The sequence below is a fragment of the Micromesistius poutassou genome (genome assembly GCF_964030765.1).
Source record: "Micromesistius poutassou genome assembly, chromosome: 16".
NCBI lineage: Eukaryota > Metazoa > Chordata > Actinopteri > Gadiformes > Gadidae > Micromesistius > Micromesistius poutassou.
In genome coordinates, this window is record NC_140286.1 from 6,334,817 (window position 1) to 6,345,896 (window position 11,080).

At 45.3% G+C, this 11,080-nt stretch overlaps 1 protein-coding gene across 10 annotated transcripts; it reads left to right on the forward strand.

Annotated features, from left to right (window-relative positions):
• The first annotated feature begins 323 nt into the window (after positions 1-323).
• Positions 324-10,967, forward strand: fubp1 (far upstream element (FUSE) binding protein 1). Of its 10 annotated transcripts, XM_084480771.1 has the most exons (19): positions 324-449; positions 890-1,013; positions 1,664-1,699; positions 1,814-1,853; positions 1,968-2,014; positions 2,116-2,187; positions 2,275-2,332; positions 2,425-2,587; positions 2,684-2,782; positions 2,883-2,993; positions 3,099-3,441; positions 3,558-3,718; positions 4,822-4,973; positions 5,082-5,158; positions 5,421-5,564; positions 5,938-6,012; positions 6,647-6,709; positions 7,312-7,469; positions 7,821-10,967. In XM_084480771.1, the coding sequence occupies exons 1-19, from the start codon at positions 357-359 to the stop codon at positions 7,827-7,829; spliced, it is 2,025 nt and encodes a 674-aa protein (XP_084336897.1). In that variant the 5' UTR covers positions 324-356; the 3' UTR covers positions 7,830-10,967. The 10 variants fall into 10 exon arrangements, with proteins under 10 accessions (XP_084336897.1, XP_084336901.1, XP_084336898.1 ...); XM_084480775.1 differs by lacking the exon at positions 7,821-10,967 and having other exon boundaries at positions 2,883-2,978; positions 5,439-5,564; positions 7,312-7,807; XM_084480772.1 differs by lacking the exon at positions 7,821-10,967 and having other exon boundaries at positions 2,883-2,978; positions 7,312-7,806.
• Positions 10,968-11,080: the final 113 nt, after the last annotated feature.

Below are 11,080 nucleotides of genomic sequence, written 5' to 3' on the forward strand. Positions count from 1 at the left end.
TAAAGGAATGTCGAACACAACATCTTATTCCCTTTATTTTAACAAGAAATGTCTGTTTTCCTCCTTTTTTTCTTTCTAACCCAGTTTGGATGCACTGATATACGACCCACAATAAGCACACACAACAGACTACTTCGATAGAGTGAGATTTCTATCGCATTGTTATATATAAAAATCGTTGGTATCGATCATTGATGAACAGTGAGAGGTATCGACGGGTCATGACCAGCCACGGGGGGTATCGGGGAACGGCATCTCCGTGAGCTCGCGATGAGTCGAATTTGAGCGCGAGATTGGGCGTGAATGAAAACGGCCATCTTCTGTCGCCGGGCACGAAAGGAGAAAGAGCACCAGCCATGGCAGACTACTCGAACGTGGCTCCCCCGTCCTCTAACGCGCCCGCTGGGATGAACGACGCGTTCAAAGACGCGCTTCAACGAGCGAGACAGGTATACGCTTCGTATTTTTTTTCCACCACTTGCGACTTCGAAGTTGTGTTTGTAAATGGTGTTTTTTAATGCATGAAAAGGACCGCGTCAGCTTACCTGCTAACGTCATGCAGTATCATGCACGGCTAGAGAAAGGGGCTCAATTGGTCCTGCTATCGTTTATTTTTCACCCATCTTTAATGGAAATGGTGTTTAAAAATGGCCCACGGTGCAAACTGAGTATGTGAGGTTCGTAATGATCCGTTCGGATACGTGTTGGCTAAATCCTGTCTATGCAACGACGCAACTTGTTAGCTTGCTAGCTAACATGGAAGTAACTGCATTCTTTTGTTGGTTCCGACTTCCGGGAAAACAGCTACGCCGCCCTTCGCGGATTTCTACCTTTTCAATGTTCATGATCAGTCGGATTAATACAATTGTTTTGAATATTTAATGTATAGATCGCGGCCAAGATCGGAGTCGACGGCGTTGCTGCACCTACAACAAACGAGTTTGGCTACGGAGGTCAGAAAAGGCCCCTGGAAGATGCTGGTGGGTATTTTCCCATGCCTAACCTCAATATAGGTCAGTGGCCTAAATTGATACATTGATAGTTCTCCCCCACTTAACATGCTTGCCTGTATGAATTGTGACAAAGGTAGTGTATTTCGAGATCCACACGCTTTGACTTTCTACGTGTATGGTAGATTGCGGAACGCTGTGACTCTCATGATTTTTCAATCGTTCAAAGTTGTGTATTTAAACGTATGCTACTCTATTGTATGGTGTGTTCTTGTTTGAGGTCTCCAGTTATTGATGCCTGCTTGGGGCTGGAGTAGCAAAGAGTGCGGGTTTCTATCTTGCAGAATAAGTTGTTGGAAGCATCTTGATTTATGCTGCATGCATAATTGTTTAGGTGCAGTTATGATGACTGAACTCTTTATTGGAAATTAAACGACAACCCGGGAACCTTTTGAGTGATGACTGATTAGACAATTTGCTCTGGCAGTGTAGGCAGCTCATTTGTGTTATTTGTATGCACACTTAAACAGAAACCAGTCTTGTTTTTTTGAAGATATCCCTGTGACATCTAACCATATTCAAGACGATATCAGTATACAATTTTCAGAAATGTCCACCTGTTCCGGGGGTTCGGTGAAGCCTGGCCATGTTTGTAAGTAGTGGGATTATGAGGGAATATGCATGTACTCATGTTAGCTGTTTCTCCTCCACAGACCAACCAGAGACAAAGAAAGTGGCACCTAGTGACCGTAAGTATCTTTTCTTAAACTTTTATCAAAAATATAGTAGTTTGACTGTATAGTTTGACTTCCATGACCTAGCATCGACTACATGTCTTCTGACTTGCTCCATTTGTTTTACAGCCTTCTCGGGTGGAATGGGTGGAATGGGGGGTCCCCCAAGGTAAATATAGGGGCAACATTTTCCCCTTCACTTTGTATTCTACTTTCATTATTGTTGATGGAAGACCTTAATGTTTCACAACCCCTAATCATACTTCTTTCATTTGTTGCTTAGGTCCGCATCGGAGGACTTCAAGGTTCCAGATGGCATGGTTGGATTCAGTGAGTAAAATACATTTAGTCATTTGTAATGGATTTTAATGTACCCTTTCAGGTAAACAATACTGTATTTGTTTTGTAACACCTTTCTCTAACCCTTTCAGTTATTGGGAGAGGTGGAGAGCAGATATCCCGTATGCAGCAAGAATCTGGATGTAAAATACAGATCGCCCCAGGTAAGCAAACTCTTCTACATTTACATAAGCTTCATACCGGAGATGGGTAGGAACCTGTACTCTAATCCTTCTTTTTTTGTCATGTAGACAGCGGTGGCATGCCCGATAGATCGGTAACATTGACAGGATCACCAGACGCCATCCAGTAAGTTCTCAACATGTTTTTTTTAATATTGAAGTTGAAAGTCATCGCAGTGGTTGGTAGCATAAGCTAATGTCTTTTCAAACTCCTGATAGGGCTGCGAAGAGGCTCCTCACAGAGATTGTTGAGAAGGGTCGCCCAACACCAGCATTCCACCATAACGACGGGCCCGGCATGTCTGTTCAGGAGATCATGGTCCCTGCTTCTAAAGCTGGCTTGGTCATTGGCAAGGGAGGGGAAACCATTAAAAGCCTGCAGGTTAGTTGTCAAGCTTCTTGGATGCTAAAAAACAAGTCTTCATTTGTCTTTATCTCCAACATTGCCTCATCTTTCTGTATATTTTACAATAACCAGGAAAGGGCCGGAGTAAAGATGGTCATGATCCAGGAGGGTCCTCAAAACACAGGCGCAGACAAACCTCTCCGGATTTCGGGGGAACTTTTCAAAGTTCAGGTGGGTGGTCCTTCCAAATGTGTATTCGGTGCAACCTGGCCATTCCCTCAAGTGGCATCATGCTGAGGTCACATATACTGACCATCAATGTGTCTTTCAGCAAGCCAAAGAGTTGGTGATGGAGCTGATCAGAGACCAGGGGTTCAGAGAGCAGAGGGGGGAGTATGGCTCTAGGTTGGGGGGTGACAGCTTAGATGTGAGTAACATTGAAGTAAGTCAAATCGTTTTCTATTCCACCATCTACTTACATCGGGCACTGGGTGGTTTCTCCTGACCACGGTGGCTGACCACGGTGGCGGTTAATGTGCCCCCCCAGGTCCCGGTGCCCAGGTTCGCGGTCGGAATCGTCATCGGTAGGAACGGCGAGATGATCAAGAAGATCCAGAGCGACACGGGCGTCCGCATCCAATTCAAACAAGACGACGGCACCACACCGGAGAGGATAGCCCAGATCATGGGCCCGCCCGAGCAGGCCCAGCACGCGGCCGACATTATCTCTGACCTCTTGAGGAGTGTCCAGGCCGGCGGGCCCCCTGGGCACGGGGGCGGCAGGGGACGAGGCCGCGGCCAGGGCAACTGGAACATGGGCCCCCCCGGAGGCCTGCAGGAGTTCACCTTCACTGTCCCCACCATGAAGACCGGCCTCATCATCGGCAAGGGTAAGAACCTCGCTGCTGCTTGGCATTGGTTGAAGGAATGCGTTTGTTCAGAGGGAAATGTGTTTTCTTTTGGTATTCTCTGTTGTGGGATTAACTGGCCGTCCTTTGTTATCCAGGGGGTGAGACGATAAAGGGCATCAGCCAGCAGTCTGGGGCCAGGATCGAACTCCAGAGGAACCCACCACCCAACGCAGACCCCAACATTAAGATGTTCACTGTGCGCGGTTCCCCTCAGCAGATCGACTACGCCAGGCAGCTAGTAGAGGAGAAGATTGGGGTAAGACTTGAGAGTGCTTCCTATGCTCAGAATCATGATCTGGGGCCTCATTTATAAAACTCTGCGTAAAACCCTCCCTACAACATTGCGTATGCCCAAACCTCAGAATCTGCGTACGCACAAAAATATTCAGATTTATAAAACTGTGCGGCGCACACCTCTACACACTGTTCTCATTATTAATACCAATGTGTGTTGAAGTTTGTGCTCGTGCACAAGCGTGCACAAGCACCATGCTCCTCCCAAGATCGTCCCATAATAGTACTTAACAAGGTCAATGCTAATTAATCAATGAATATTCCTAGTATATAAGGAGCCTTTGCTGACCTATCATTACACGGGAACACACGTGTGCATTAGACACGGCTCGCGTCTCATACCCCTCGCTAAATTCTCGAGCAATTCCAAAGCTGCCATATTTTAGCCCGTTAGAATACAGGAGCATTATTTATTGGCCTTATGCCAATATGATAATTCATTACTATGTCCTATAGGCTAATTTAATGTAGGCCTACATACATATGTATCAGGAAAATTAATAAAACTTAAGTGATACAGTTGGTCTGGCTGAGGATTGTGATATGAATGGGTTGTAGTGTGTTTAACATAATATTGCCTTACTTCATATTTCATAATGGGTGCTTTTTATAAAATGAATAAATAAATAAGTCCAAAGTCATAGTATGTGGTGCGCAATGTGCGTTGGGTATCAGGAGGTAGCGTGTTTTTCTTCTTTTGGCGTTATTGGCGGTTTGCAAACTGATATGGTGCATTACCGCCACCAACTTCGTCTCCGGACATCACTGTTTGAAAAACTTTGCGGAACCTTTACTCCAGGGTGAAAGGATGCGTAGAACTGCACACTCTTTTCCACAAGGAATTTTTCTATCTTTCTTTCTAACGTTGGCGGTGAAAGATGCGTACGCACATTTCATCCCTGTTTCCTCAACATTTTCGTGCGCAGAGACCTTTATAAATGAGGGCCCTGGTGATGGACAATTTGTGACTGTTAACCATGCAAACTGATTTTCCCCTGAACACTTTACGTGAAGAGCAATCAGAAAACTATCTGCAAATAATAATGCTTTCGGAATTCTTTTTAGTGTCCGGTCACTCCAATGGGAGGACCACACGGTCCACCTGGTCCTCACGGAGGTCCCGGTCCCCACGGACCCCCTGGGCCGCCAGGCCCCCCCGGTGCTCCTATGGGGCCCTACAACCCCGGGCCCTACAACCAGGGGCCCCCTGGTCCACAGTGAGTACTATGCTTTGCTATGCTTGCCATTTACTCTAGCTGTTCGGTTTATGCACCATGGAAGGTGCTGAAGCTTTGATCCTGATCGTTTCTCCCGCCCCTCCCCAGTGGTCCTCCTGCACCCTACCAGCCTCAGGGATGGGGAAACGGCTTCCCACACTGGCAGCAGGGCCAGCCTGACCCCAGTGAGTCCCTGCTTTTGCTGTAGCTTCTTAAAAAATGACTGAAGAATATTAACCTGATGTGTAGGATTACAACAGCACACATCCATTAAGGATGTTAACCTATTGCTGTGGAATGCATGCCTATTAATGCATATAAGAAAGTGTTTGTAATATGCTAATTAACCCATCCCAAAATCTCACCATGACCTTGACTGCAGAGGTTTGAACTATGAACCCTGTCATACGGTATCCTTTATGGGGCGATTCTTATGTTCTGCTCTTGGTCACGATACATGTCCAGACAAAGCTGCTGCTGATGCAAACGCTGCGGCGTGGGCGGCATACTACTCCCAGTATGGCCAGCAGCCCCAGGCGCCCATGACCCCCACTGGCGGAGCCCCCGGCACCACACAGTCCAACGGCCAAGGTAACCCCATCCAACTGCAGAGCGTCTCGGCTCCTGGGTCTCTGTAGAGCAGGGCCGTATAGGCTCCGACAGAGTAGCGCAGTGTAGCAGCCCTGCCTTATCTGCCTCCCGTGTCACCTGGTCCTTCTTTTTTTGACCAGTGTTCAATTGGTAACCTGTCTAAATTTCTTCCTCCCCTATCAGAGCACCTCCCTCTTTTTTATGATTTGGCCTGTACTCTTTCCATTGCCCCCCCCCCCCCCATCCAGGTTAGTTTCCCTCACTTTCTAGGTCTGAGACCCTGACCTGAGCAGGTGGAGGATATAATACCATTTAATTCCTTTTTTCTTCCATAAGGGAATGGTGACCAATCACATTCTACCATTTTTAACAGGTGGCCCGCAGGCGCCAGGTCAGAGTGGACAGGCAGATTACACCAAGGCCTGGGAGGAATATTACAAGAAAACGGGTATATCACCGTAGCTCCAGTGTACACGTCCTACTGAGAGGCAGTCTAAACAGCCACTGGGTGTCCCTAGCCGGGCCCCCTTCTGTTGCTTATCAGCAGAGAAACGGCAGACGGGCACGTGGAACCGGAGCAGCCCGCTGCCACTTGGGTTTTTATCTCTTAACCCGTGCTGTTTAGACTGTTGCAATGTTTTGCTTTTGATTTCAGCGCTGGGATTTGAAGACTCACTCACCCTTTCCCTTTGATTAAGAGTAGTGCTTGTCCCTAGAACTAACCCTATTACTCATTCCGGCCCATTTGTAAACCAATGGTAGAGAACTGTCTGGTGCCCAATGACATGATCCTATAATGCTGTATATTCCCATGTACTGGGCTTGACGTGGTGCGTCGCCCTGCTTCCATCTTATCTGATCAAAATGTTCTGTTGTAATGCAAATACAACCCCTTTTTGAAGGAAGGATGTTTTGCTTGACCTTGTTTCCATATAAAGCGGATCAAAATGTACTGTTGCAAATGCAACCCTTTTGAACAACTTGTAGTTAAGGTCACTGGGCCATGGGCCTGAGAACTAGTGGATTTGATGGAGATTGACGACTGCAGTTGTGTAACAGTGTTTTTTTTTTCCTATCTGCAGGTCAACAGAGTCAGCAGCCCCAGGACTACACGAAAGCGTGGGAGGATTACTATAAGAAGCAAGGTGGGATCTGTTCCTTTTTTGCCTAAAATTTAGGCTCCATCATTGTGAATCTCAGGGCAGCACCTGCTATAGGGTTGTTACTTCTTGACATCTAATTGCAATGATTGCCTCCATTTCGGAAGTGTAGGAGCCCAGGATGTTATTGGTAGTTTTGGTCATTGTCACTCATGCGGGACATGGTAAAACAACGTTTTGATTTTTCTTTTGATTTAGGATTTAACATTACAAGTCCTATCAAGTCATCCTAAAATGGCAAATGCTTTAAGTATCGGCAACCAATCCTTTGGATGATGTACAAGTCCTATAATTTGTTAAAAGAAATCTCCGTTCCAATGGGCAGCTGTGCTTTGGCAGCACTCTCACTTCAGTAGAGTGTCTCCCCCACAGCGGCCCCAGAGCAATAGAGGGTTTCTGTCCCGCCACTCTGAGCACCAGTGGTGGGTTCGTTCCCCATCTCACAAACCTTGCGAGCTAAAGATGTCTTGCCAGTAAAAAAATATATTATTGACTTGCAACTGCCAAAAGTTTGCGTGTGGGTGTGCTGAACCAGGCGGTGGTGGGTGACAAACATGTAGTAATCGTTCCAATTTTTTGCCTCGAAGGTCAAGCCGCACCTCAGGCCACGGCGGCCGCCGCTGCCGCCCAGCCCGGAGGCCAGCCTGACTACAGCGCCGCCTGGGCAGAGTACTACCGCCAGCAGGCCGCCTACTACGGCACCGCCAGCCCACAGGCAATGGGCGGAGCCCCACAAGCCCCCCAGGTACGCCTCGTTCAATAACCTGTACCCACATGTCTTCACACCCCCCCCTCCCATCCCCTCTCTGATGTACGTTATGTCTTGAAAGTGTCTTCTAACTAACCTTCCCCCACCCCCTCCCCTAATCTCCGACCCTGGTGTTCTAAAGAAACTGTAAGCCATTTCTCCCCCTGGCTTTAACCCCCTTCCCCCCCCCCATCAGGGTTGGTCCGCCATGCAGCTGGAGGCTGCGGCGCTGCGCACCTAACCACACCGCTTCCTCCCATACAGGCATTTTTTTCTTTTGTGGGAAGCGGCACCCAGTGTTTCTGCTCTTAACATGCATTGTATCTTCTATGTATTTCTTCTGCGCAGGGCCAGTAATGTGACGTGTGGACATAAAGTAAATGCTTCATTGTCGAAACAAATCCTTTGTTAAATGTTTGGATGCAGACGCCTTGATGAAGATCTTAAATTTCCTTGGTTTGAAGGTGTGCACGTAGACGGCCACTCGCCCGGCGAACATGTCCTCCTTTTTTTTTTTTTTTCCTTATCTTGTAAATGCTTTGTTTTTAGTGATGGTCATTCCAGGCCTGTATCTACACACAATGTGGTTAGAACTCATGTTAAATTGTAGTCATTGCCATGTATATCATCTCAGTTTTAAATGCTATTCCCTGTTGTGTTTTGCAATAAAACGAAATGAAACCTCCTGTGTTGGTAAGTTGGGATGCTTAGAGGAGGGCGTGATGTTATATTGTGTATGCTCTTGTTTTGCTGTGGGGGAGGGGGGTGGGTCAATCAAAAAATCTTCAAATTCAGACCCTGGTTATTTTTGTAGTCCTCTAAAATGGCTTAAGTTGTACTCTTCTGTATCTCTCTCCCTCATCTTTTGGCAACCAGTTTCATGGCTGTCTAGTAGACTTGTTGCGTCCATGCCGTTATCCAGAGTTCATTAGACATGTTGTTCCATGCGAGTGCTTCTTTAGAATTGGGCAGATCTTTTTGTCGTTGGAGTCCTTTTGCATTCACTCTCGTCCGACTCATGCATTAACTGCAATACTCTGGCGTTGTGGTGTTTCTTTAATCTTGCCTGGTTTGTTGATCTTTGTTGAGGTAGTATGCACTGTTCTGCCATCATAGTCACTTCCTCCCCCACAGGCGAGTTTAGAAAAGCGGTAAGCAAGTATGTGTGTCTCTTTTGTTTGAAGATATTTTTCCGAAATTTTGGCCGCAAGAAATGTTGCACCGTAGTATATATTTTTTGTGCTGTTCTTTTCCAGGACAGTAAGGTAAATTGTCGTAACGTATATAATATTTGCATTGAAAAGTTTTTGCCCTTTTCCTCCTTTTTAAATTGTCTCACCATGAACCCCATGTATACAGACTTTTAAAGATTTTTGATATAAAAACAACTGCAAAAGTCATTGTTTTTGCTCTGACAATTCTGTTAGTGTTTGATCATAAGAATATGGGTTTGTAGGGTCGATTGGCTAAGCAGTCCTTCATCCTTGAGTTGAGCCCTCCTATACTGTAAGTACAATAACTGAGAGCTTATTTCACTGTTTGCCAAATTGCAAATGTAGTATTGTCCAACTATTGCAATTCTCCCGTTTGTTGGGGTAAGTATGATAGAGCGGATTGTCATTCCTTTAGAATTGATTCAATCTCTTGTACTTGAACTGTTTGAGAATGTTAAAATTTTCCTTCAACGTCAACATAAATGCATTGCAACACTATGGAAAGCATATTGAAACGGTTTGCATTGTAGTTTGTTTTACATTAGTCTTAATAGGCAGTAATTCTGACTTGCCAACGGCTGCAGGGAGCGACTCTTATCTAGGGAAACTGATGGTTTATAGGAACTGTACATGTGGTTGTTTCTCCATGTTGTCGACATGTGATCTGCCAAGTGCAATGTGGTTTAGAACGCGGTATGATTTGACTTGTTTTCAAATGCCATCTTATTCAGCAAAGTTGACATGAAAGTCTAGCATGTATAGATTTCTGCTGTTTCTGATTTCCCCCCCCCCCCCCACACACACACAACGAGCACTGCCGGTAGAGGAAGTACTCAAGTAGCTCAACGTCTGATTTTGACTGCGCCATGCAATGGTTGTGATGAGCACTGCAGTGACGGGCTGTTGTTGATTTAAATCCAAACCTTTATGACTGCATTGTTCACTGATGGCAAAGTGCAATATCTGATCTTTGCAGTGTCACCCCAGACCCTTGCACCTTAGGTTCTGCTGCAGTAACACAGGTAAGCGAAACCTAAGGAAACCAGTGTTTTTCTTTGACCTGTGACTTAACCTGCATACATGCACAAAGATGCTTATCTGCTGTGATACATGCCTAAAATGCATCTAATTGGTTCTTTGCAAACAACTGGAGAATTGAATATCAACTGCTCTCTTCTTAGATATTGATGTGCTCTCACTCTTGACTTTGCATGATATTCGTTCTGATGACCTGTTCCGTTAGATTTGACTTGAGCCATTACAATGTTTATTTTAAGAACAGCCACAACTTGACCAGTATTCCAGTCGACTTTTCTAAAAGGTGTCTTTGTAGTACATAATAGCCTTTTCTTCAATGAAGTGTGGCAGTGAATACATCTTGACTGCCCACCCCCTCCCCTCCCTTTCTTGTATTTGGATAGAAACTTATAGCATGCCTTTTGATTATTGATTATTAAGCGGAGGTTATCAGTTGTCTTCTGCCCGAATCCCCGCACTTAACATTGATGCTCACTGTGTGATGGTGTGAAATTGTCCGAAGGGCAGTCAAATCTACCGTTTTTTTTAAACTGTTGCTGCCTTCACTTCTTGCTCACAGTGTTGGAGGATGCCGCAAGCGTAGGTCGTAGAATCAGGCCCGTGGTAGTTTGCCCCCCCCAAAACGAGGAATCCTTTGAGTCTTTACTGCTGCGCAACAGTAGACCGTTCCCAGAGCTCCAGTGATTAAGGTAAACACAATGCAATGAAATACAAAAAGTGAAATTGCAGTGTTCTGTGCGATGCATTCTTTGAATTCGGATTGTTTCTTAACCATTTCATTGAGTTGTCTAATGGCTATTTAAATTGATGTTGGATGCCTTGTTCTCATCTTGCCCTAAGTAACACTTGAACAGAACTAATGCTTAAAGTTAGATAGTCTAGGATTGGATGTACTTGGTGGTTAAACATTTCTTGACTTGCATTTATATTTCTGGGGTGTTGGGAGAGGGAGGGCTATTTTTTGTATTGGAATTTTATCAAATTGCACCATCTGTAGTGAAGGGTCACATTGTTTGAAGTTGCCTGCTTTTCTATCAGAGATGCTCTTTTTCATCTGGGCTGATGTGAGTTTCAACAAGGAGGTCGTGGGGTTGTAGAAGACAGAAACGGCAGTGAGCAATCAGGAGCATGCCTTAGAGGTAAACACAAGGTTTCATGTACTGTGTATATTATGGAATGTATTGTTTTTTCTTTGACTTGATGTTGCCATGTCCACTAATAAAATTGTAATGAATTAGTTAAATCTTGCCTCTTTTGCATTGATTACATTAAGATGGCAGTTTAAATGTACAATTCAGAAACTCAATCTTATTTTTAGCTTGACTTCAAATTATCCATATTTTTTTTATATAGCAC